The sequence below is a fragment of the Ciconia boyciana genome, chromosome 5 (genome assembly GCF_034638445.1).
Source record: "Ciconia boyciana chromosome 5, ASM3463844v1, whole genome shotgun sequence".
In the NCBI taxonomy this organism is placed as follows: Eukaryota; Metazoa; Chordata; class Aves; order Ciconiiformes; family Ciconiidae; genus Ciconia; species Ciconia boyciana.
In genome coordinates this window covers 12,908,897-12,936,719 of record NC_132938.1, presented here as the reverse complement: position 1 = coordinate 12,936,719, position 27,823 = coordinate 12,908,897, and the positions used below count along the sequence as shown (strand labels likewise).

Genomic DNA, 27,823 nt, shown 5'->3' with positions numbered 1-27,823 from the left:
CAGTGGTGTGGACTGGAGGTAGAGCCAACAACACCAGCTGGATCACGGGAAACTCCAATGGCTTAACAGGAAACAAATGTTTATGATGAGGGTTGTTGAACACTGAAACAGGCCATCCAGATTGTCGGATCTCCATCCTTAGAGATATTCAGGACTGGAAGGGACATGGTTCTGCACTATCTGCTCTACTTGGCCTTGCCTGGAGGAGGAGGCTGGACTAGATGACCTCCAGAAGTCCCTTCCTACCTATATGTTTGTATTATTCCCTTCTTTTCAGCATTGTAGAAGTTACACTGGACAAATAACTCCCAGTAGCCACAATAGCCTGTCCCTTAGCACCACAGATGATCTGAGGAGCATAGGCAAAGGAGAGGGAAAAACAGTGAGATGAGCTGAAGTTCTTGCCTAGGAATAAGAACATGTTCATTTGAAAGGAAAGAAAGAAAGGGAAAGGCTGTAAAAACATGCAACTTCCAAGTCAAAGATCTATATTGTAATGCAAGACCGGGGCAGCATCCATCTGGGTCTATCAAACACTGGAACTGCATCTCCCAGAATGATGCCTAATTACCAACTGAGATGCATTGTTTTTATTCTTTCTGTCTAACCCAGGTTATTTATGACTGCCTGTTCAGATCTGAAGACATATATAGGTCCATGTTCTGTTTGCTGTGTATGTCCATGCCAGCTGATTTAATCAAAAACATACACATCTTGACAGCTGAGACTGGAAATCAGCTCTGGAGCAGTAAGGTGTTCTTCCCTCATGAAAGTTAACTCTACAGTACTGAGACCACTGGAAGCATCAATATAGTGTGGTCTTAATATATAGTAAAGGGATGAAATTTATTATCCAGTCATTTGGAAGTGGATGGTACTTTAAATTGAAAGTTTGAAGTTACATTGCAATAGGTATTTTTTTTCATAAGAGCAACTCCTGGTATTAATATGAACATTTTTTCATGATTAATACTTACTTCATTGACAGCACTGTGGGGTGAAGTGGGAGGAGTTGCTTTATTTACTCCTAAAATTAATCTTGTTAATACGGGGCTGCTTCCAGTAGCCCTATAAATACTTCCAAAATGCTTGAGACATCCAATGATTTCTATGGTGTCTGGTACTTTATACTAATGATATAAAAATATGAACAATATGGAGATTTTGAGGAGAGTGGCAGAGAGGTTTTTTCCTCCTTTCTTTGTTGAAATGCAATTGTTCTTGCCAGTATATCTTCTTCAATATTTTGTTCCTGTTCCTGAATATCTCTGGTTTTGTAGTTCCTCCATTTCCCTTTTAAAGCCACATACATATTTTTATTGCCATCCTGTTGGTATTGATGTGAAATGTAGAGGAACTGTGATATATGTAAAGTCTCATAAGAAATTTGTGTTCCAGCTTCAAGAACTAATACAAAATCTTGTAAGTGCCAACCCAGTGGTTCAGACTAATGTTTTGTTTGGATTCTGCTTTAGATGGGGTCAGTCCCAGGGTCTGCAAAACGGTCAGTTTGCAAAGTTCCTGCTGAGTGAGAACAGAATTGGTACCCCAGGTATAACCTCGGTCTGATGTTTTTAGAGCTCTGTGTAGCTGTCTGTCTTAGAAGGAAAAACAATGATATCACCTGGATTTTCTTTCTCAGTATCAGCCATAATTCATAGCTAAATCTCTAGCAATATTCTTGCCAAGAGAGAAAGCTCCTGAAATCTTCCTAGCTGCTTTCTATGTCTGCAAACACACTGCCAGGATGTGAGCACTCCAACTTCTCATTTTCAGTAAAATATTATGTTTAAAAAAAAAAAAAATCCCCTGGGTTAATTACAAACTTTTCACGAGGATTAAATGTTAGCAAAAGTGAGAGAAAGGGGATTAGTAGAAATGTTTCTGCATTCATTTAATTTACTTTCCTATTCACTTTTCAACTTTTCATTAAAACGTACTGAAAAACAGCCAAAATAACACGTTTGGGAATAAACATAGAAACAATAACCCTTGCCTCTAAATTTTACCAATCTAGCAAATGAGCAAAAGAACATTGTTTCTATTTCTGTCTTGGTTTTGATGACGTACAGCGTTTTCTCTCTCATATATATGAGAATATGGACAGAACTGCCTAAGGTTTAGTAATCACAGCATTCAGCTGGGGAGATACCAAGACTTATTCCTGCAACGACACATGTGAGTGCTCTAGCAACTGATCCACAAAGTCAGTGTCTCTGCCCCAACAAATATTTTCTATCTATGTGCATAAGGTGGAACAGCCCCAGAAGGAATACCCTCTCTCCCTAATTCCCTCATGGGCCTTAGGAATCATGCTGGTAAATCTTCTGATGGAAGTTTTCAGTATTACATTTCAGTTATGGCAAAACAGTGCTTTTCAATAGAAAAAAAATGTTTTATACATAATCTTTCAGAAGCTCCAGTCAACACCCATCCCAAGTACACCTGGAGAAAACTAGCACAATGAGTGCCAGGTATGTGCATTTACTAAAACCCTACCTCAATATAAAATGGGTACTTTACAACTGCAAAAATCTAAGCCCTGATGGAGAAAGGTTTATTATCTACAGTGCTGCTAGAATCAGGCACAGTGCTACTGTATGCTTCCGAATATAAAAGCCCTATTCTTCAGTAAAGTCCTTTTTCTATTAATGAGATTTGCCCTAATGGGACCAAAAATTACTTTAAAAGACATTTCCTTTCTGCTTTTCAAGGGCTTTTTTCCAGTCCATTTGGACTGGATATCAAAGATAAGGGGAAATATTTCACTAGTAAGAGCTTTTATAATTAAGCCTTGTAGCCTACATAATGGAGATATGGCCAAATTCAAGTGAAAAATTATTACTGTTTTACCAGGGCTTGCTTCTGCTGCTCTGCCTCCCTTTCTTCTCCCCCTTCCATTTTCCCCTTCGAAACCACATAATCAGTTGTGCCTTATGTATGAGAGACTTGCTCAACACAGCCCTTTCCCCCAGGTTTGTATTTTCCCCTGTGGTCTAGGAGAGAAGAGCTGTTCAATCTTTAACTATACCCAGACCCCCATTAAGGAGAGCGCCTACAGTTCTCAAAAGGAAGCAGGTGCTTCCTGAAGGGTAAGGACTTTAACAACTTGCTTCGTAGTGCCAGCTACCCCTTTAGATATGGGAATGGACAAATTCAAAATCTGAGGCGTCTGAGAGACTTTGTAGATGATGCTAAGACGGGCATGATGTTTATTGTTTTCCACTCTTCAGGAACCTCTTCTGCCAATCACTAGGGCCTTTCAAAGCTCTCAGATTTCAGCCAGCTGCTTCAGAAACTTTGGATGTAGCCCATCTGGTTGCATGAACCTGTGTGTATTTACAGATGTATACACACACACACACACACATATATATATGTATATATATATACACACACATCTCCAAGTTTGGAAAATGCTACTTATGCTTTATGTTTTGTAACAGAGTTGTTAAGTACATTGATCTCCATAAGAAGTGCTCTATAGAATTGAGAGAGGAATAGAGGTGCTTGAAGTTGGTGCCTCAACTGGTGTTAGAGATATCTTGGGAACATTATGGGATGGCCTTTGGCTGTGAGAATGCCAGGAACCTGTTCACTATTTGGGATTGGAGGGGACAATTTGTGCAAAGTTAAATTCCCCAGGGTAATGTTTTGAGAGCTCCCTTTTCCAGTCTTCCCAGAAAATTCCTACGCAGCCTTATAATAGAACTGAGTTTCATAATAAAAGACCAAAAGGCACATTTGTAATATTTTTAAGGCAGACAAGTGTTTTACCTATTACACACGCCGATGAGGTCCTGATCAATCCCATATGACTGATATTTTTAACCACCACAACTACCTTTCTGTCCTTCATATTTTCTCCCCATCCACTAATTACTGTCCATGTAATTTCTCTTTGAGCTTAGTGTAGTTTTTGCTGCCGACAAATTAATGGCTGGCGATTAGGAACTGTTTGACCTGTTTCTTCATTAAATCAGATGAACAGATATATGCAGTAATTTGTTGTGCATCCATTATCCTGTCTGGGAAGCGTTGTTTTATATTTTTGCTCTGTGATGTCTTCAGGCAGAAAGTATTTGCAGGTTTATTGGAGGTCTGCAAAATAACTTATTGAATTAGATTAGTCTGTGAATGCCCAAGCTAAAAAGATCAGTGTGTGCCTGTTCTGTCTGGGAAATACTAATGTTTGTGGAGATGTTGGTGAGAAAGAGTGAAACTTGCCTATTCTGCTGTGCAATCCAACTCCCCTTTTTTTTTTTTTTCCTCCAAGTCACGCAAAATGTCCTTCTTTTATGGGAAATATAAAACCTGGTTAGGGAACATTCCCCTGCTGTGACAAGAATTGGCGCTATGCCTCCCCCAGTGCTGTTCCCTGCTCAAACTGATTTTGAGCATACTGGGAAAGGCTGTCTGATTTAGTTCCTGGTATACTGGAGTGCATAATTTTAAATGAAACCATTTGAATATGTAAAGATATCAATATGATGATCATCCCACAAAACATCTCAACATTAAGTTTTGCTCTTTTTAGATGTAGGAACTGTACAAAGGGTACATTAAATGATCACTTCTGCTGAAGAATTAGCAATAGCCAGGCTAACATTGGACCTTGCAGGAAGACCAAAGGACTCTTCTGTTTTCACTTTAAACAGAGACAAAAAAGTATTATCCATAACAAATAGTATTAGTTTCCTTTATGTCAACCTTAGGTACCTAATAAAGCTTCTGTTCCTCTCAGTGTAAGTTCAGCCTGTGCCAAGAGAGCCACTGAATATATTAAAGATATTCCTTATTCATTAATTACTTGCTCATAACAGTACCAACGTATTTTGCAGAAGATAAACACTGTATGTGTATCTTAGGTCTGCAAGATAGGTGCAAATAACACTAGAAAAATTAGCTATTAAAGAAAGGACTGTGTATGAAGATGTTGAGTACTGTTTCTCCTCTCCCTCTACTGTGACCTTTGGCATATTCCTACCTCTCTCAGTATATTGCAGGAATACCAAATTTGCTTAATATGTGCCAGATTTTTAGAATTCTTGGGCAGGCAGCACGAGTTACTGCTCTGAAATGTTTTTGAACAGAGCTTTCCTCATGAAAATTCGGCCTGCCACGCTAGTCAAGTGGCAACAATTTTTTGGTTCCAGCAGGTTACAGATAGATGAGATTTGTTCCTGCAGAGGAAGAGGTAGTGATCAGCTTGCTTATCCTACCCGACGCTTCTCTAAATATGAAGACTGAAGAACTGAGCTGTAACTGATATCCCCTAGAGAGCTGGCGTAGTCAGCATCTTTGAGGTGTTCAGTTATAGAGATCAGGCAGATTGAGATATATACAGGTTGCCAACAGGTGCAGCAGGGCAGGATTTTTCAGGCTGGTCATCAACATCAGTCAGAACTTTCGTAGCTGTTCCTCTGTGAGCATTCATTATTATGATATGTAACCACCCTTAGACTTGATTCCACTATGGTGAATGCCCTAGAGAAAAGCCAACTATTTCAAAACTATTTCCTTTTACGATCGGATTATATAATTTCAGGCTTGCCTAGTTGCAAGGTGAGCCAGTTGTTCTCCATCCAGTTGTTCTGAACACATTTTTCTGTTAAGGTGCTAACTCTGATGTTCATTCCTTCTTCAGCAGGTCTCATGTTACCAACTGCTCCAGTTGGTAACCAGCTCATTTTAAGATCCTAACCTCTTAATATTCACTCCACATCCCAAAGTGCCTAATACATCACTGGTACTAGACAAATAATATTACAGCTTCACTTGTGATATTCCAAATGATTAATGACCTGACCACAACACAGGGGAGACGAAACTGTAATACATGCTTTTCATTAGCCCCGCCAGGATTGCTTCACATGGCCTTTGATTGCGTCCTGAGATTAGGTGATCGGTGTAGCGCGTATTTCTCAGGAGCCATCCTTGACATTCCAACCTTCCCTTTCCTTATGGTGGTTCTCATAGAGACTAGTTGGTGTTTTGAAATGCATCTGTGTGACCCCTTGAAAGGCGCTATGCAAGAGGAAGTAAATACGGAGTCCAGAGGAAGCTGTGAATGCTTACTGTGAAAAGTAATATACTGTTCTGGGATGTACGTACATTCACATATATATGTATTCCATCAATGTGCATTTATGCAATTCAGTTGCACACAAGCTGATTTTCTAGCTCTTGTTAATTTTCAGCAATTCATTAGTGATTAGATTCACTAATAACTAACATTTATGAGGAGTGATTTTGGGTGCAACTTGCAGGGAAAATCTACAAGATTAAACTGGTATCTGGAAGGCATTTGATTTTGCTCTCTGCTTGGAATTACCCTGGGTTGATTCTTTAGATATTGTTTTTACCATTGTGAGAGTAAAGGGACTATGTTTCATTCTGCAGCTTTGCCACTCTTGAGTTATCAGGTCTTTCATACCATCCAAGATAAAAATCATAACCCTTGGCAGTCCACTTTGTGTGTTTTATGAATGCTGTCTGAGAAGCAACATCTCATTTACAATTGGGACCAGGAGCTAGAGTAATTTCTGTATCAGCCAAGCGTATCTAATAACACATAAATAATGTAAATTGTAAAAACAAGAAAAAGAGATGAGTTAGTTACTTAACCTGAAAAATGTTGAGGATGTGACTGTAGTGCTGTGAAGCTCTACAAATACTGCCCTGACGTTGGCAGTACTGCTACAAAGAATATTTATCTTCAAAACTCACATAGCTGTGCAGGTTTATGTGATGGTATCACTAAGAGTTTGGTGCTACCCTGTGCCCAGCAGCCTTGTCTTCATCTAGACAAGATGAAGAAGAATACGAGAACCTTCATCTAGGCGTTAACATTACATGTTCTTAACGGAAATTAATTGACCTTAGTGGGGATGGCTCATAAGTTTGCATCATTCAGGTTTTTGCTGGAGTGAGTCAAGCACTCTTTAGGATTGAATCCCCATAGCCAAATCCTCTATGCCCAATGGGAGTTCAGTCTACTGGAGGGGACTGAAGAGGTGTAGGTGGTTCCTGGGCACGCTTGGCCTCTCAGTGTATGGCTGCTGTGTGCTTAATGAAGAATTTCCATGTTTTGGTTTCTTACTCGGCCCAAAGGAGGTTTTTTCCCTCAAGGTCAGTTTAGAGTGCGCAGGAATATGAGATGTCTTGATTTCTGACTGTATGCAGGATTATAGAATTAAAAGATGGTGTGTCTCATCTCTCTCACCACTTACTGCAGAAATCTCCTATGGCAAGCCAGATGCTGTGAGTCTAGAAGTTTCTTCGTGATGGACGTTTTGACTTTTTTTTTTTCCTATTTTAATACTAGAGAAACGGAAAGGAAAATAAAAGCTAGAATTCAAATTAAGATCAGTTGCTGAAGCTGAAAGAGACAGCACAATTGTAATATGTTAGAAGATTGCCTTGTTTTAGAGAAAGTGCTGATTAAGATCAAATTTATCTTGAGTTTACATTTTGATTGGACCTAAACTGAGGGGAGGGGGGTTATATTTCAGACACAGTGCAAATGATGCATGTTAATGTCCTGTGTTTATTGCCACTTGAAATTACAGCATAGCTTTGAATTGCTGCCAAATCTACAGTTAAGACTCCCTAGTAATCACTATGATTATTCCAAGTCTTCATGGTAATAGTGGAAGAAGTATGATATGCAAGCTACTGTAGCCTAAGCTGTCAGAGTATTTTTATCCTTTGGGTGCTCAGATTGTGATTCCACCAAGTAGAGGGAATGGTTAGATATGCACGTTGGCCAATGAATCCTGAAATATAGATTAAATAAATGGATTTAATTGTGTTATTTTCAGATTTATTTGGCTTTTCTATTACCTCCTGCCTCACTAACTTTTCCTGAAATGAGGAAAAGCATAGCTTTTCTTTATTTTTTTAATGTTTTAATTCATATGTTGGCATGGTGTAGTATTTTTCATTTTTATTAGAAATCTTTTTTGCTTTCCTCCCTGTTGATCTATACCATATCCTATTTCTACTTATTTTCTTTACGATCCATGGGATAGTTCATCTCCTTGAAATATTATTTTACCTCCACTTAACTATTGGAAGTTGTAGATTTACATCTGATCTGAATGTAGCCACACGTATTATTGTGGTTTATTTAGCTGATGGGAGAGTAAGAAGTGAGGTCAGGGATAAGCAGCATAATATGAAGTTACAATTTACTAAAAAAAAAAATTAGAAGAGTCTCACAAGGGGGGAAATGCTCTGTAAAAAGTTGTTTAAAAGAAGCTTAAGTGAAATTTAGATGTGATTAAAATCTATTCAGGTTTTTGGATACACAGTTATTCAAGCAAGTAGTTGTTTATTTTGAGTTAAAACCCTCAGCAATCACTGTTAGTCAGCTCTCCAGATAGTACGTCCCAGTTGTGTCCCTTCATCAGTTGCTAGCAGGAAGGTTTTGCTATTTGTTCCACTTACAAAGTAAATAAAACTTATTATGGAAAGCATTTAATGTGGGTATAATATTTACTCTGGAATATTTTCCTCAATAAGTAGCATTAGCCAGCAGGCAAGTCTGAGCACCCAGTGTGTTAGCTGTGGGAAGCAAATCTGTACGCCTGGCACATAATGATCAGTTTAAACTATTGAAATATAAATCAGAACACTGAGTGAAATTCAGAAATATTTCATTAAATGAATTACGATGTGTGTGTGGGTAACAGTATAGTTAGGGCCTCTGCCATATATGCTTAGATGTCTACAATCTTTAGGCTATTTTTTTTCTCATAGTTTTAACTCTGAAGGATAGCATTAGCAAATATCACAGCGTGTTTGCATTTTTCTTATGACTTCAGTTTCTAGAATGATGTTCTCTGCAAGCTTCCCTTGGGTCCTCATTATGAAACTTAGACATGCCTATACTCAAGGCTCGTTAACAGTGAAAACCAGTCCCGAATTTATAAACCTTATTCCTTTATTATTTTGAACTCAATATTCTGGTATTTTTGGAAGCTTAAGATTTATTGGGCCAGAAAAAGAAAGCAGGACAATAGTGCTGTAGTCCAGAGATTACCGTTCTGCACAAGTGCCGTTTATGCCTTTTCTGGAGTATGTGCCATACTGATTTGTTGTCTTAGTTGTCTTCATTTTTAAAAACACTAACAGGAGAGAATGAAGATAGTGGTATTTACAGAAATTGTATTTGGACTAGAAGACTGTATCCAAAGATATTAAGCTTTCTATAGGGACTTACTGCCGTACTGCTTCTAGTGATACAGCATGGAAGGACTTGTACACACTGCAAGCTAAGCATGGGTCTCGGGACCAGCTTTGTGCACGCGTTAAAATGTGAGGACGTGCCTGGACACAAGCTTCAGCAGAATTGTGGAGCTCACACTGCAGCCTTGCTTGTGGAGTTTACTTTAGCACAGGACCGGGTCCTTCTTTCTGTGATCTGGTCAGGATCTGAGCGCTATGTAGCTCGCTCAGCATGCAGATAGTTTGAATTCATCCATTTCCAAGAAAAACGAGATGTTTTGTTGCAGATGGTAGCATGGTAAAGAAAGTACAAATATCTGTGCTGGGCATAAACGCTTCTTCATCTACCTTGTGATGCAAGCAAAGGGACAGGGCACAAGACAGCACATTCAATTTTAGGTTGGTGTCATGTCCTCTACAGAAAACTTGCCAAATGAGTGTGTTACAAGAATCTTTGTACGCTATATCTCAGCCACCAGCAGCATACTTGGAGTGTATATAGTAATAAATTAAACTGATACTACCAAGGGACAGGAAGCCATTGGACCCAGTAGGAATAAGAGGTGGCATTTGTGAAGGTGTCATTTATAGAGGCTTTCCAATAAAAATGACACAGTTTCCTACTCTTGGGTAAAGTATAGCATTAAAAACATGCAAAATCATAGCAAGGTTATGGGCTATTATCTTGCTCTTCCTACTGACCTAGTCACACAGCTAATAGAAGTAGGTTTGGCTTAATATATGCCTTCGTGTGGGGTTTCAGCGGTGAACCATGGACCCTCAAGTATGTACAATTCTCTCTCTTGTTCAACGATGTACTTCAACTTGTGCCCCATTTTAGGCATATGAAATCTATGCAGAAATTAGTGCAACTGTGTATGTGCTTCAAGTACAAGTACACATGGTTAACTAACCTGTCAAATTAGAGCATCTACAAATGTTGTATTTATAGTTTTTTCCCCCAAGACCAATTGCAGTAAAAGCTGAGTCCAGCTGTCATATCTGTGTAATTCATTAGAAATTTCAGATTTTTAACTTCAGCTTTACTCTGAAAAAGTGGCTACATAAAAATGGCACTGTTTGTCTAATATATTTCCTTCTCTGTATTCACATTATTGTAATTCTGTTTGCATAACTCATTGCCATTTACCTCTGTAAGCAATTTACAGTCACTGTATCACAGTGATCAGGATTCTGTGGTGTCTTCTGCATCATTTGCTGAATATTCTACATATATTTTGAATTCAAGATTTATTTTTTAATTGTTTTTGAAGTGTGAGCCAAATAGAGCCCAGCTGGGCTTTGAAAATCCATGTTTTGTTTGTAGGCTATCAGTTGATAAAGGCATCTTTTTGAATGCAAACTAGGCCTGTTTGATCTGGAAAGACAATAAAAATGGATCCTCACATTGGCATTTTTAGAACTATGCTATAACATGCAGGCCAACTGCAAAAGGTGAAGAAGTTGAAAAGAGTAAAATTCTGATTAAATTATGTGGGGAGAATTTCTTTGTTGCTGAAAGCCTGACATGAAGTTCACACAAGGAGACACCTCAAGCTATTACTGTGTTTGAGTCAAGGTATTATCTGGACCTGAGAAGGAAGTGCAAATAATTGATGGGTATATTTTTCTGCATCAAAGTGAATTGCTGTTTTATCCAAAATGCATCAGCAGGAGGAGAATGGTGAAGCAACGGAGAGATGTTATAAACTAGTTCTTTCTCCTGAGTCATTCCTCTGATATAACAGTGATTATTTTTACATTTAGTATTTATAAAGGCAGCCTTGCTAGATAAAGTGATGTATTTATATGGACATGTTAAAATGAGTCATTACTAGTATTAATTCTTTTTTGTTTAGTCTGAAGATTTTCTCATGTGGCCTCATGAACCTTGCCCAAGGACCAAATTCCAAGGCAGTCATTTTGAGTAGAGATGAGGAGTCTGATCAGTTTGGTGTGATTTGCAAGAGAAGTTATAGAATTCACAGATTTGGTCAGGGAAGATTAATAGGACCTTGCAGTCCTTATCTCTTAGATGCTTTTGAGTTTCTTGTCCACAAAATTTTTCTGGGTAAGGTATGTACAAAATCTGACATTTATACAAGAAAAATAAGGCTGTGTTGTCTGTCACAGAGGAAACAGTCTTCTGAATATATGTTGTCGGTTTTGTCTTTTAGATAATTCTTGTAAGTTCTTCCCATAATGATCGTGACCAAAGCCTTTTCATAAGCACGGATGAAGGAGCCACTTTCCAGAAACAAGCCATTACTTTCTTTGTGGAAACTCTCCTTTTTCACCCAAAAGAAGAAGATAAAGTACTTGCTTATACCAAGGAAGGCAAGGTAAAGCTTGAAGATACTGATTTGTTTGAAATTTAAGAATTACTGTGTTAAGGAGATATAAAACAGTTCTGTTACACTGATTAGTGTTGGGTTTTATGAAATATCAGTTGTCTAGAAGGGAACCATATTTGTTTTTTGAGAGGCTTATTTAAATATTCATTGTATTCATGTCCAAATCTTTGTTTTTACAGTAATTTCAATCCTGGCATTTTCAGTTGATATGGATATTGGTAATATTTATCCTCCTGTATAATATAGTTAAATACTACCTCTGAAATGTGCTCCTCCCTAGAAAGTGACCATAAGCAATTGCTCTGTAATTTATAATGTAGTAGAAAGTTAATGAAGCTGAAATAGTGCCTCCAAAGGCCATTCGTGGGATGTAAAATAAAGTAATATAAAGTAAACTGCACAGTTGTACAGCAGAAGAGGATTTTGGGAATCACTGAATCTGTAGAAATGTAGAATAATTCTCTCTCTCATTATGTGTTTATACCACTTTCAGATTCAGGAGTTGTATCGTGATTTGTAAATTTTTACCATCTTTCAGATTTCTTCTGGTTAATTTATAAAGTCATTTTTCTGGATGGGTTAGGCTAAACACTGATGAGTGAGCACACAGTCTGTAAGTGTGTAGTTCATCTCTTTTTCATGGTGCCAAAATTGCAGCTGTAAAGTCGCTTTGATTCCGGTCCTAGTAGTGGTCTTGACTCACCTCCATTGTTACTCCTGTTATAAACTGAAATTAGATAAACTCCAGTCTGTTTTAATCCTTGTCAGACTTCACAGAAGGTTTATATTTTGGTGGTGAGAGTAGTTGGAGGAAGTTTTTTATGCTGCAATCAAATACTGCACTGATTTCAGTGATGTTGTATCAAGTCATCATTCTTTGGGATATTTTCTGGGATATATAAATTAATAGCTGATCCCAAAACAATTCATGTTTACAGACATTTGCAAATAAGGCTAGAACCAGAATAAAAAATATAGCAAACCAAACTCAGTCACAAATTACATGAAAAATTTTACTTAGCAGCTTCAACTTGAAATCCTAACACAATTACAAATGTGTTGAATGCATGTTATGTAAACAAAATACTTCAGGGAAGCTTGAAGTTATGAAAAGCCTATCTTATGAAAAGCTCTTTTTTCACTTTGACTTTTGTTTCTGAGGTTAGATATAATTCCTGAATTTTGTATAGTTAGAAGATCAAATGTCTTAAAAAACTAAATGGCAGAAACTTTTAGGTGTAGGAGTCCAAAGAAGTGTATTGAAGAAGTTGACCAGCCACAACAAGTGGGTAGAAATATTTGCCAGGAAAGAGAAGGGGGCAGGAGCACCAGGTGAAGCATTTGCTTTGTGTTTTGATGAATTATGCGTGATAGGGAGGTTTTCAGGCGATTTTTACTTGGATCATCTTCCAATGGACTGATACTATTACTTGACACATTTTAAATGTGACTGGACAAAAAAACCTACAAAATATTCAGTAAAGAACAGCTCTGCATTGCTAGCTTGAAGGGTTAGGCAGTCTGATAGACTTTTCTCAGGCTTTCAATGTGACACCATAAAGACTTACTGGACAAGTCCTACATCTTTACCTAAGATGTGTAGGAATGAAGGATGCCTTTGACTATAACTGGGTCAGTAACCTGCTTAAATTTTGTGTAAGTTCTGATATATTTGGCCTAGCGGGGAGAGGAAGATGAAGTGATGTTGGCAGAGGAGGAGATGAAGATGAAAATTGCAACTTGACATAAAAAGAGGTCACTGTACTAAAAGCAATGGTCTTGAGAGATAGTGTTGATCTGAATTTGGCCTAGGGAGATGGTATACTCTAGGTTTTTGAGTTGAGTAACTTTACCTTCACTGAAAGAAAGTAGTATCAGGATGTAACACAATCTAAAACTCGGGAGAAGCTGTTACCTCCTGTAACTCAAATGATTTATTAAAAGGGCACTTTTGAAAATACAAGGAATACAGGATCATGTCCTTCATAAACAGCAATCAGCCTTCTCTGTCTACATCACGGCCTTTCTCACAACTTCTGATTTGATTTAGGGCTTATTTTATATTGCAAAATATGCATGGTTCTTTCATTCAGAAGCCTAGATTTTGTTTAAATAAAGCTCTAGCCTCTAGCTGACACTATAAATGAATGCAAATCCAGTCAATGTGGTTGGATTAATCTATTTACTGCCTCAAATATATACTTTCTTTTTCTGGCTACCTCAGTTATAATGAATAGCAATCAGCTATTCACTGAGTCTATATAAATGCTTCTAGATTTTTTTTTAAAGCTCGACAGGGATGCAGTAGATTTTCATTGTTCATTTGGAAGCTGAAAGGATGAAAAAATGGCAAAACTGAGAAAAGCATTTTCAATTTTTTTAAAAAGTGATTCCACACGTTTATTACATAGGTGGCAATAAACAGTTACAACATCTATTAGACGTGTTTGCTGAAGCTGGAGATTTTAGCTGTCCACTAATATAACTGTTTTCATCTCATATCTAATCTCATTTGGTACTCTTATCATATGTAGCTGTTAAAATACATATGGGTCATTTTTTTTTAATTAAAGGGAGTTGAATGTGTGCATAAGTTAGTTACACGTTATTTTTTATTTATTTCAAATAGTGCATCAGTTAAAAATTTCTCTCAGCTTGAATATGCCTTATCTGTCCTACTTCACTCTCCCTTACAGTAAGATTGCAAGGGCTTCCCCCTACACTAAACCAAACTCTTCATTCATAAGCTCCCAGACTTCAGTCTTAAATGTGTGTGAGGGGAGGTAGTTTGGGTTTGGTGGTGCGGGTTTGAGTTTGGTTTGGTCTTTTTTGGCCCCTACTGCACAGGCATCACTGTTCTAATGGCGGGAATCTTCTCTCATTTTCTTCTGAAATTCGTCCATGACAAAATTACATCCCTTTGTTCATGTGCCAGTGTTGTGCCTTATCCTAAATAGCTCTTGCCAGGAACCTCTGAATTCTTGGCTTTCTTCGCAGCTTGGACACCAGGGTTAGGGCAGTGGCTTAAATGATCATCTCTTCCAGATTTATAGCAGTCTGCTGAGGCAGGTAACTAGCTGAGCAGGGTCCACCCTTTTAGAAAGACGGTCAGACCAATGGGTTATCTTTTCTGTAATGCCTGTGGTGACAAATCTTTGAAGCAGCAGCTTAGGTTCTCCGTCCTGCACAGTCTAGCCCATTCAAAGCCACATCCCTCCCTCCCAGGAGGCTGCTCTCAGCTATATGCTATAAAATACACTGGTTGCAGCAAACCCTAACCCACCTAATAAAACTAAGATCAGAAAGTTAGCAGGTGAATTGGGAGCCTGGCTTTGCAGCCCCATCAGTAAAGTATTTAGATCTAAGATTGAAGACTTTTTGATCCCTGATCTTTTCTGTCTATTGACTGGGTGAATGCTAAAGTAAGCAATCTGAGTCCTGATTGTAGTTTCTTACCTGAGCTGCAGTCTACCTGCTTGAATTGAGCACGCAGTGGAACAAAGCCCAGTCATTGTGAAGTGCAGAGTAACTGGGAAATACTGTTTTATCTCTAATTCCAATTTTAGCAAATTTACTCACAGAGCTTATGCTAAGTTACCTCTGCCTTTACATATTAATATTGCTGGTTTTCTTCAGCAAAACATAATGCATAATCATGGTTTGTTGGTTTTGGTTTTTTTTTCATTTGTTATTGAACATCATTTTAAAACAAAAACATTTCCTACTAGTCCTCATAAGACTTTCCCCCAGAACAATCAGCGACTGAACTGGCGACTTATTCCCACATCAGAGAAGAACGGTTCTACTTGCCTATAAGAGATATTAAGAGAAAACCCATCATACGTAAATTGGATCAAACAAGAAATGCATACAGACAGCAGGGGGTTTTAAATCTGTCTTTTAGAAGTCCGATAGATATTTCCTGTTTTAACTAGAGGAAACGCATTATGAAAGCAAATGCTGAAGGAGGGAAATTTTTGAATAGCTATTTTATATCCCACTTTATTCTGGGGAAAACAGCTTTCATCTGCACTCTTGATATCCATCCATCTCATTAGCATTTCCTTTTATACCAGGGGTGAGCTGTTCAGAGGGAAGGTGGAGCTGGAGTCGTCCTCCTCCAGGCCATCTTCTGCCTCTCTGCTGAGTGACCATTTCTCATGGGTCACAAATTGGTATCCATGAAGCAAGCCCTTAAGTGCCTCTCTCCTCATCAAATCTCTTAAGCATTTCCCTAATATCTTTTGGTCCTGTTTTAGCAGAATTTTAAATTCATTGGCTTCCTGGCTTAAGTATTTTTGATGAAATTAAGGCTCGAAGCATAAAGGGCATATTTGTGCTTGTTTGGTCAATGAATGGGAAAAAGGAGAAGAAAAGTGTCCTTTTACCATCCCTCTTGTGTAACCATGCTGAGGTAAAAAAGAATCTGACCCAAAATGAACTGTGAATTGTTTTCATCATAAACAAGAAGACATTGTCACTGAGTTTTGTTCATTATAGATTATATTTTAAAAGATTTTCTCTATGAAAGGTTATTACTCTGAAAAACATTGTAGACAGTTCCTGGTAATGATTTTTTTTATTATTACTGGTGTGCAGTCTGTCATTTTAATAGTGACAGGGGACCTGTCTTTGAAGATGTACATAATTAACAGTTTCCTATCATCTAATTTTAAGGTTTTTTTTTTCCTTTTGTAGGTTTATGTATCCATTGACTTGGGGAAAAAATGGACCCTTCTGCAGGAACGAGTTTCAAAAGATCATATTTTTTGGTAAGTCTGTTATTTTCCAAATAAAAAATGAACAGCAAAAGTATTTCATTCTAATCAAGAAAGATGTTTCCAGAGGTACTGATGGGGAGAGTACGAGCCTTGGAGTCTTTTGCAGATTGAGTATGTCAGTGTTGCTGCGTCCACTATTGCAAATCCATACTCATGCTAGTGATCATACTGAGTGTCAGCACATATAAGGGTTATAGGTGTGGATCTATGGAGCCCAAGATTTAGAGAGCTGTAATGTCCAATGAAATTGCTCTTCGTTTTACTGATGAAATTGATCTTTAGAAAGGAGAGCAGTCTTTTTGCAGAGAAAAATCTATAACATTTTTTTAAGAGAGGTTGAATCAGACCTATTAACTGGAGTCATATATAAACTTACACTATTAAGGAAACTGGTGAAAAATATTACTTTATCGAGTACACATATATCAAATTATTTCATTCTCAGCTCAAATATTTTGCAGTCTCTCAAAATGTTTAAGAAATGATTTAAGCAGGTTGACAAAATGAAGAATAAATCAATGCCTGTTTTTTATACAAATTAAATTAATTTGAAAAGTGTATAACTTCTTTTACACCAAAATTAACCTTTTGATGGTGTTTTTAATTGATTTTGCATTTTAAAATGGTCAATTTGTACACTTGACATTTATCTGATTTCTATTGAAAAAGCCAGAGAATTCCCGCTTTCACATTTTACTTCATGTGTAAGTATGGACTGTGCATAATGGTATCATTACCAATAATTGGTATCTTTTATTACAGGATTAGTCATAACATGGTAGACACTTCCATTCCCTAAATGACTTTTGATTTTAGTTCTAGAAGGACTCTGATCTGTGTCAGTTACGTAAAGTATAATTATCCGTGTGTCTATGGAGCAATATCTGGCTTTCAGCAATATTTTGTGGCTTGCTAGTGGTGTTGCCAGTATTGAAATGGATTTACCTGATCTTGGTTGCAAGATTTGCGATGTGTTTGGCATTCATACTGGGATCCTCCTTGTTCTTCAGGTAGTTGCTTTTATCTCGAGTTGAAATAGATACTCATCCTGGCCATACTTGGGGAGAAACAAAACAAACAAAACCCCAGCCTGCTTAAACTGCTGGTGTGGAGGCTACAAAGCATGCAGAGCTGTTATGGTACCTACAGATACATTGGCCACTGGCCCAAAATGTAACTTGGCAAGTCTAAAGGTGCGCTGGCACGCGTGCTGCTGCTGAACCCGGCCGGGGGGGAGGTTGTCACCCAGGACAGGGACACATGGACAGGTTAAACCCTGTTTGGAAGAGCTGTGAGCACAGGACCTCACCTGCCCCGCTGCCCTGTTGGTGTAATGATCCCTGGCCATATCAAGGGAGCTTTTTTGCACTTCCAAGTGCCTCTTTTTCAACCTGCAACTTACTGTCCGTACTTTTAGAAAACCAGCCTGCAGTTGGTTTGTAGTAACACCCATCTGATTTAGTCCAGTTTGTCTCAGCCTTTTCTGCTGAAAGACTTGAGTTAGCCTGACACTTTCTGCTTACTTGCTCCTGCAAAATATAGCCTTATTGAAGAACTTATTTCTACACAGCAGCTGGAGTTTCATAGGCAATACTCTTTACAGGTCTCTTAACTACTATGTGAAAGGGTATAATAATTTAGAAGTAACACAGTGGGTCAGAAATGTCATGTCTGCCTTATAACTCCTTTCTCCTTAGCAAGATTATACAGGGTGTAAATCAGGAGGGCATGTGGCTCTCTGTCTTTAATCAAATAAATTTTTCAAATGTATTAGGTCTGAAAACCATCAAAGTCACTAACAGGTAAGAAAGAATAGTGGAAGCCTCTCTCTTGCAGACTTGTTTAATGATGTTTTTCTTATCTGAGTCTAGGTATATTTAGCACACTTAAATTATGAAAAACATAGCATAGCACTGAAATATGTGTCAGTTTTGCTCTGACTCAATCTGTCAATGTTTTTTGGACGCAAGAATTAAAGCCAGCAAGTGAGTGTTTAAATATTAAGTCTGTATTTTGCTGTGTTTCAGAATCCTTATGTTTCCTTACATCGTTCAGACACAACCAGGGAAGCGTCCCGGAGCTTCCGTAGGAATAACTCCCATGTAGTACTTCAAAGTCATGGTTGTTCATAAACATCACATTCTTCTCAGATAAGAATAATAAATTCTAAGAGTCTGTACATTTATAACCATTAGAAATATTTTCTAGGTATTTGTTTTCCCCTTTTCTGTATATAGACCATTCTGATTTCTCACAAGAAACGTATCAGCCAGCAACAGCAAGGATTTGGGAGCAGAAGTTTAGTGCCTCATCAGTACCAAATGATCCTTCTCTTAAACTTCCATAGAAATAAAGATACATAAATATGTTTTACTTCTAATATCATATGGGACATTGCAATATATAACGGATCTGCTGCAAGGGGAGGGTTGGATGTGATGGCCTCTCAGTGGGAGTTATTCTGTCATTATATGAAACTTTCCGCTACTTTATGGCCTTCATCGCCCGAGTTATCCAAGTACTAGATACAAACAAGTATTTGTGTAGTTTTCAACAGATGTAAGAATAAGGGCTTTGTTATACCTTAACTATTAGGACACTAAGTCCAGTATTGTTTTCTTGGCAATATATAACATCTGATGTGTTAAAGATAGGTGAAATGAATTCAAACTAATTGTACATCTCACTATAAACAGGGGCATGTGTCTTGCTGATACTGCCTGGTTGTGCCAAGAACATTTCACGAGGCAGATCTTTAGCAGATGTTTCTTCTTTGATTTCAGTCGAGCTTTGCCACTGAGGTTGATAATACAGCCTAAGATTTTTATTTCAGCCTTGTAACTACAAATATTATCGGTCATAATATTTTCCTGTGCTATGTAAAAACGATTTTTTCCTGTGCCTCCAGCAGCAGCCGGATCTTTATGCATTTCCTGAAGAAGCATGTTTTTTTACTCAATGAAAATCTAAATGCAATTAATTTAATGTAATGTCTTATATATTTATATTAAGGGAAGGTCAGTAGGGACTGAGTATTTTAAACTATTTATGTTTAGATCTTACACTGTAGGTTTATAAGCAATATATTAAAATCATCTTCTAGGCTTTATTTGCTTTTCAAGTGTTCTGGACCGTCCCTTAAGTATCTTTGCAGATTTAATGTATGGAATGTGGTCTTTCATGATAGTGGAACTAATGGAAAGATTATTGATATCAGTGGAAAGTGTATACTACCATCTCTATTTTAGGAGCACAGAATATTTTCTTCCCATCTGTGATATAGTGTGGCAATTTCTTAACCCCTCCCAGCTGTTTTCCCAATTTGTTTCATTTATTCTTTTGGAAAGGAAAGTTGACTAATCCCTCATAGCAGTTTGTCTTCTCTTAGCACCTTAGGAGGCAAAACAGGCTTCCCAGAGCGGTGGTCGATGCCCCAGGCCTGTCAGTGTTTAAGAGGCATTTGGACAATGCCCTTAAGAACATGCTTTAACTTTTGCTCAGCCCTGAAGTGGTCAGGCAGTTGGACTAGATGATCGTTGGAGGTGCCTTCCAACTGAAAATATTCTAGTCTATTATTTTCTAAAAATAAAAGAGCTGTAAGGCTGCAGATAGATGTGAAGGTGGTTGCAAGACAGATGCATTCTAGAAATTTCTTTATTTTTCTTTGATTGTTTTCTCATTCAAGTTGAAATGAAAAAATCAAAATATAGAAAAAAAAACTGTTCAGAAAATAAATGCCCTGACATTGTTCATTATAAAGCTTTTTTAATTTTCAAAGCAAAATCATGAAATGCGGATTTGAAATTAATTTAATAAAATGAAATACGAAGTCACACTATAATTCAAAACAAAAAAAAAATCATTTTGTATCAACATTTAGAAAATAAATCTTTTATTTCTGTATAAATACTAGCTAGGAAGATTCAAATCCCTTTTTTTTAAATGTGAAAAGTTTTAATTTTGTGTGCTTTAATTTTCTTGTGCTTTAAAATTAAGGAACTTTGATTAATGTGCCCAGTTTTACTGCTGCATATAAACTGCAACTGGCCATGCAGTATTGCCCCAATGTGATGATTTTTGTTTAAGGGATGTTATAGTACCCAACCTTTATAAGTACTTTTTCTAGTTCTTGGTGTATTTGTAGGAGGGAATGCAAAGAGATTGCTTTAGAAATAGAATTATATGACCCATCCCAGCCAAACATTAAACACCCACACATCACATGGTATGTAATTGGTTTTAAATATCAAGCCCATTTTAAAAAAAGAATGGTGTATTATGTGGTAATCATTGAGAAGAAGAGTAGTGCGGTTTGGGATTCCTTCGGCTCTGCTGCTATTCTTCTCAGTCCCCAAGGCTTATGCACCAGTTAAGTTCCTTTTGATTTCTTAAAATAGAGCTTAGTAATACATAAGCGAAGAATAGATTGTGAATCAGCTGTCTACACCAGCACAAATATACCCCAGGACAGTAAGTCATGAATCAGTAATTACCAGAGAATTAGACCCAGCACATTTTCTTTATGACTGTGTCTAGAGCCTTAGAAATGCTTTATCCTCAACTCACTAGGACGTGTAGATCCTATGCTATGGGTATCTGTTACTCTTAATTTTAGCTATAGGTTCTCCATTTTTGTGAGAGGTGAGAACATAAAAATAAAAAATCATGAGTTTATTTGGGTAGAGCAGGGGACTGAAGTTCTGTTCTCATCATGAAATCCCACATGAGTAATCAATCACAGCCATCTCATTAGCATCAAGTGTAGTGAGTTCCTGGCTATTCAAGTGTCAGGTGAAAGAGCGGAATTCAGAGATGTTATGCCCGAAGGGGAGAGAGAAATGCAAAGAGGATTTCATTGAGCCTTTAACACTGAATCTTGTGTGAAAGGCTCTTGTGTGGGACGCCAAGAATCTGCGTGGGCAGTCATTCTTACATTTGACTTCATCACTTGGGATAGTATTTGTTTCTATTTCTATCTGTGTGGCAATGCGTATGACTGTACTGGGTTTATGTGGCAAGGTTTGGTAGTGGGGGTGTTTAAGGCTTCTGTGAGAAGAGACCAGGAGCTGCCCCCGTGTCGGACAGAGCCAGTTCCAGACAGCTCCAAGGCAGACCCACCGCTGGCCAAAGCTGAGACCATGAGTGACGCTGGTGGCACCTCTGTGATGACGTATTTGAGAAAGGGTAAAAAAGCTGCGCAACAACAGCTGTGAGAGAGGTGTGAGAACATGTGAGAGGAACAACCCTGCAGACACCAAGGGCAGTGGAGAAGGAGGGGCAGGGGGTGCTCCAGGCGCCGGAGCAGAGATTCCCCTGCAGCCCGTGGTGAAGGCCATGGTGAGGCAGGCTGTGCCCCTGCAGCCCATGGAGGCCCACGGTGGAGCAGATATCCACTGCAGCCCACAGAGGACCCCACGCCGGAGCAGGTGGGTGCACCCGAAGGAGACCGTGTCCCTGTGGGAAGCCCGTGCTGGAGCAGGCTCCCGGCAGGACCTGTGGACCCGTGGAGAGAGGAGCCCACGCTGGAGCAGGTTTGCTGGCAGGACTTGTGACCCCGTGGGGGACCCACGCTGGAGCAGCCTGTTCCTGAAGGACTGCACCCCGTGGAAGAGACCCACGGTGGAGCAGTTCATGAAGAACTGCAGCCCCTGGGAAGGACTCACGCTGGAGAAGTTCATGGAGGACTGTCTCCCGTGGGAGGGACCCCATGCTGGAGCAGGGGAAGAGTGTGAGGAGTCCTCCCCTGAGGAGGAAGGAGCGGCAGAGACAACGTGTGATGAGCTGACCACAACCCCCATTCCCCGTCCCCCTGTGCCACTCGGTGGGAGGAAGTAAAAGAGTCAAGGAGTGAAGCTGAGTCTGAGGAGAAGGGCTTTTTTTAGTTTTGGGTTTTGTTTCTCACTATCCTACTCTGTTATTAATTGGCAATAAATTAAATTATTTTTCCCCAAGTCAAGTCTGTTTTGCCTGTGACAGTAATTGGTGAGCAATCTCCCTGTCCTTATCTCGACCCACAAGCTTTTCATTTTATTTTCTCCCCCTGTCCTGTCCTGTCAAGAAGGGGGAGTGATAGAGTGGCTTGCTGGGCACCTGGTGGCCAGCCAAGGTCAACCCATGGCAATGACAAACCACTCCAGCTATGCTATTTGGATAAAGGTGGCAGGAAAATTGGTTTTGTTCAAAAGCTTTTAAACATAAGGAGTAAATAAGTAGCAGCACACACTGGCTGTGTAAGGCATTGGATGAATCATTGAAGGTGCGTCTTTCAAAGCAGATGCAAAGAAGGCAAGGCCTGAAACGCAAATCAGTCATAATAAACCGTATTTTTAGCTTGTATGAATCAAGTCATTGTTTTGTCTCCTTGAGTGACCACATTGCCAGGAGTCAATACCATTTTAAGCTGTTCAGTGAAAATGTTTGCATGCTTTTGACTTGCTTTCTAAGCAAGGCAGTGCCCTTAAACCAATAATGTGAATTACTAGTAATCAATCAATATAAACTGGGAATTGTTACCTTCTGGATAAACTTTGTATTCAGAGATTGAGAGGGGCAGGTTGAGGAAACGGGCAAGTTTTCAAATGGCCTTTAATTGGAGGCTCTTGCACGTCAGCAAGCAGGGTTGGTTTGATTTGGTTTTGTTTTCGTATGTCATATTTGAAGATGTCTCTTCATTAATACGCACCCAAGTGAACTGCATCAAATATTTAACAATGAAGGGATCCACAGGAGGAGAGAAGATATATGTCCATAGGAGACTCTACTTGATTAGTGTTTGCAGACAACTGCTCCCCTGCAAAATGAGCTCGGACTACGGGAAACACAGAATCGTTTCCTGTTTGAAGTAAAATACAGACTCATAATTATCATGTAAGGGACTGATGCTTATGATGCACATTTTGAGATGTGTAGTGTTACCTGTCAGTGGTAAATTTGTTCACATATATAACATAATATCAGATGCCAGGTGAGCATTGGTGTTTTTCTGATGTTGCATGCAAGTGGAGTAAGAAAATACTGGGGCAGTTTGTGCAGAAGAGAAGTAGCTGAATAAAAGCAAAATTATTATTAAAATAACGCCTGATTTTTAAAGGTCTGATAATTAGAATTCTTAACAGAGAATTCTCACTTCTTAGAATTTTGGCATTGTTATTTAAAAGTATAAAATACCTAATGCTGGTATCACGGAGTATATATTTATACACAGACCAAAATGCTGGTATCATGGAGTATATATTTATACACAGACCAAGGCAGATGCAGAGGGCTTGTTAGTCCCCTCCATCGCACTGTATTTATGCTGATGTACTGCTGTTAAAGTCAGTGGAATTACCTGGTGGAGCACTAATGCAGAGACGTGAAGAATTAGATCATACAACAGCTGACCTTCCAGGAGAACTTCCCTGAAAGACCATATGCATAAGAAAGGGCTCTAGTGTCCCACAGGAGACCACATTCAGGCCCGCATTGTGTGTCTATGGAAACAAAGGTGTCCTGATTTCCCTCTGCTTCTCGTTGTGTTTTATTAGGTGTAGGTCTATGACGTAAACGGGGTTGGACATGCACAAAGGCTGCACCGGGGCTGAGGCAATTTCATCTCAGTGCATGACCAAAGGGGATATCTTGCCACTTTTCTTCCACAGGTTTGGTGCTCAACTGCCAGCATGATCCGGTGATTTACGAAACAGAAAACTAATCCCTCCAAAAAGTCCCCCAAAATTACATTCTGCTGGATTAGTTTTCCCAAGAGGCTCAACATGGTGTCAGACAAGCACAAGGGAGATGATGGGAACTTGTGTTCACAGGAAAGGGGAGAAGCATATTGAGGCTGCCTATATTTACACCACCCTACAATCAAGTTGGGCTGTTTTAATTCTGAAGTGTTGTAGCCATGCTGTTCGGTGATCTGAAGGGCTAGCGTGTTGCACTTGCTTTATCCAATATGGTATACTTGGTCAAGAGATATTTCTTTTCCTAGAGGAAGCTGAAATTTAGTCAGAATTTTCAGTGGATATTTTAACGGTTGAAGTAAAACGCTAAAACAACCCAAACCAGAAAACCCTAAATTCAGTGGCGAGCCCTCCTTTACCCAAGTAAAACAAATAAACAAAGAAATGGTCCCAAATTGCTAAGATATGAACATTTTAATTGCAAACTACTGTGAGAAGAAAAGTGGGGGAATTCTAACCAAACCAAACTAAAAACCCTGCTGAAATTGAGAAAAATAGGTAGTTCCTGAGGAAGTGCTTGTTCTATTTGGGGAAAAAAAATTAAAAATTGATGCTGAAATGTCAACTAAAAAGGAAGAAGCTGCTGTATTATCAGGGTCCATTGCATCTGTGCTTTATAAGATGGCAGAGGTCCTATCCTAAAGCCAGCTGAGGAACAGTAAACTGCTTGTGAATGGGTATGTGGGCACAATCCTCACACTGATACAATGCATTTATGTTGTGGGAGTAGTAAGTTTGTAAATGACAAGGTAAAAAAAAAATTGTCTTACATTTCTCCTTCAATATGAAAAGCATATCATTGAGCCTTCCTTTTAAGTGACTTTGTCTGGCTGGGTTAAAAAAACCCCTTCCTTGTGGTTTATTCACATCCACTTAAAAGTCTAAAGGAGAAAAGTAGTCTGGGTTGGAAACTTTCATTTTCTGTGTCCACGCAGTGTTCATTAAAACAGATCAGTTACAACCTCTTGCACTAAATGTTTACACTGGAAATGAGATTAGAGGCTATTGTGCCAGCTGCCACTGTTAGGAGATCATTGTCACTTCTGAGCTCTTGAAAGAAATATGAGAAGGTAAAGGTATTGACAAATATCTCAAACTGTGCTTATGAAATAATGTGTGATAAATTATAGATATAAGAAGTTGTTTCAAAAGTAGGCAGAAACTATCTTTGCATTATTGATGCCAATCAGCATGTCAGGCTAAGCCTCGGAAAATTTCAACCCTGAAGTTTCTGTTAGTTTGTGGTTCAGCTGCATGAGGTCCAGCACAAAAAGTAAAATATTCAGCAAACATCATTTTCTTCCTTCAAAAAGCTGACTGCAGAGTTGATAGCAGGTTTGATTTGGTGTGTTGTGAATATCTAGAAAAATAGATACAGAGCACACAGCAAAGAGGTTCACAGATCCCTTTCCTCTGCTCAGATATATTCTTATCAGACCTCAATGAATGTAACATCTTCTCTGACTTAATGCGTTGCCTCCAAAATGCTAGAATAGTTCGTGTTTCAGAGACCAATTTCTTAGTAAACGCAAGATTTTTCCATGCATTTACTAAAAAATTCCCACTTCACATCTTCATGGCTTGGCAGGGGCTCATCCCTCCCCCTCCCCTTCCTTCTTCAGACTGATCATTTATCTTATTAGGGAAGAACAGCATATGTGATTATTTCTGGTTGTTACGCAGCAGTGGAAATCATCCACTCTCTTCCCCCTGGCCTACGTTCCCAAGGAACAACCAATTACTGAGTCTGAGTTTTAACTGCTCCTCATAAATCAATGCTATTAAAATCATTAAGCAATGATGTAATTTCATTCCAAAGTATCGTTTTATTGCATTTGATTATTAATAATTGTATCAAAATGATCATTTACTCTTAAGTATTTTAATGGGCTTTTTTAATATCTGCATCCAGCTGCACTTTATCACTCAATTTATCTCCTTTGCGTGTCTTCAACTCGCATCTGCTGACTCGATGGACTCTTACCGTGCTTGTGAAGAGTGATGTAGCCATGGGAGTGGGGCTGGAGTCTGCTTTGCTTAGTGACAGCACGACTATCAGCTCAAAGCTTTCTCTGCAGAATCTGCCTGAGAAGTGACGATGGAAGGGCCAGAAAAAAGCACAGCTGGGGCTGCCGTTCCCAGGTTGGGATGGAAGCCCTGAGGGTAGAAAACTCATCTTTTGGCTGAGCATATTTGACATGGGAGATATTAAGAGAAAATCAGCCTGTATTCCCATTACACCTTTTCAAAGTTAAACTGCACCTTGACCAATTCTGACTGAATTTCCTTCTCAGAATATTCTCAAAATTATTCTTCACTTTCTTCCTTTGTCAAAGCAGAATCTACTCTTCTTTTGAATATACTAACCAAAGATACATCAATTCGTTATGGAAGCTGTGTGTCAAGTTTAAGATATTTCTAATAAGAATGGAATCCAAGTCTTTTTTAGCACTAAATCTGCCTTGTAGTCTCAAATGTCAAATGTAATTGTAAAAAGATGCTCTAGCGCTTGCCAGTGCATGTGAGTGTGTGCATATCTGTGTGTGTATATATATCTCTCTCTATATATATCAATTTATGGTTATGAAGTTTTGTTCCCAATTTCATACCTATTTCTGTTCTTTTCTCCAATTGATCCTATTTGTTTGCATATTCTAGTAAGAGATTGTAAAGAAATTTAAGAAAAACATAATGTCAAGTACAGAAAAAATAGTTTCCATCTAAATGTTAGTAATAGGACATTATAAATGGGGTTTATTTTAATTTCCCAGCTAGAATGTTAAAGCTGATTAGTATGAAATCCTCTCTTTTCTTCCATCTGCATAATTATTATTCTGTAGCTGGCTCTGTGTAACATGATTATGTTATGTTCTCAGGGCTGTTGCTGGAGTTGACGGAGACCCTGATTTAGTTCATATGGAAATCCAGGACCCCAGTGGAGGTATGCAAATGAAAATGTTATCAAGTGATACCCTAGTGTATAATCATTTCTCTTTGTTTTAGAGAGTACTTTTTGGACTGTTTTTAAAACTAGTCAGAAGAGAAATTGTGCAAGTCAGATTCTTTCTCTGTTTATCTGTAGTCAGCAAAGCTGTCCTGTTATATAAAAATATAGTATAATTTAAAATTTACTTGTTTTCCACTCTAAGAGGAATTGATGTCAAGATGCTATGCTCCATTGAAAATGTCCATTAATAGTGCCATTTATTCTGGCAGTTAAACATTGAACATTTTTTCCTGATTTGCAAATAAAACTGGCAATGCAATGTTAGTGCTGGGTAAGTGTCTGTTAAAGTGAATCGTTGCATATGTCAGTCCTACTGCGCTAACCGCCATCTCCCAGAATTTCCTCATGTTACAGTATCCAGTATACTTTGAGACTTTAAAAGAAAAATAAACGAAAAAGCAGATTAGTAGTCAGGATGCTGTACTGAAGAGTCACCATGATTCCAAAAGCTTATATAGTTTCTTGTTACCAGTTGTACTCTTGAAAGATAATTTAATTCCTTGAATCAGATCACCTAAGTTCCTGTGCAGTCTTAAAAATAAGTTGTAAAGAATGCACAGTTTGACTTTCCCTGATCCAGCAGCTTTTCTTCATTTCAGCCGTATTAAAAAAATCAAAGTTACCGTGTTAAGATCTGGTTGACAAAGTTTCTAAATCTTTTAGCAGTGAGATTTCTGAGACTTGGTGAGCCCTACACAGCCCTGTCAACTGCTCTGTTTAGAG

General features: G+C 38.5%; 1 protein-coding gene across 5 annotated transcripts in view; it reads left to right on the top strand.

Annotated features, from left to right (window-relative positions):
- The window catches only part of SORCS2 (sortilin related VPS10 domain containing receptor 2), a 653,060-nt gene that overhangs the window by 518,422 nt on the left and 106,815 nt on the right, over positions 1–27,823 (top strand). For all 5 annotated transcript variants that reach the window (XR_012042835.1, XR_012042837.1, XR_012042836.1 and 2 more), the window contains 3 exons: positions 11,409–11,573; positions 16,284–16,357; positions 26,970–27,034. Coding sequence is in view for 2 of the 5 variants with exons in the window: in XM_072863384.1 (XP_072719485.1) it covers positions 11,409–11,573; positions 16,284–16,357; positions 26,970–27,034 (304 nt within the window). In the remaining 3 variants the exon portion in view is untranslated. The remainder of the gene's footprint in view (positions 1–11,408; positions 11,574–16,283; positions 16,358–26,969; positions 27,035–27,823) is intronic.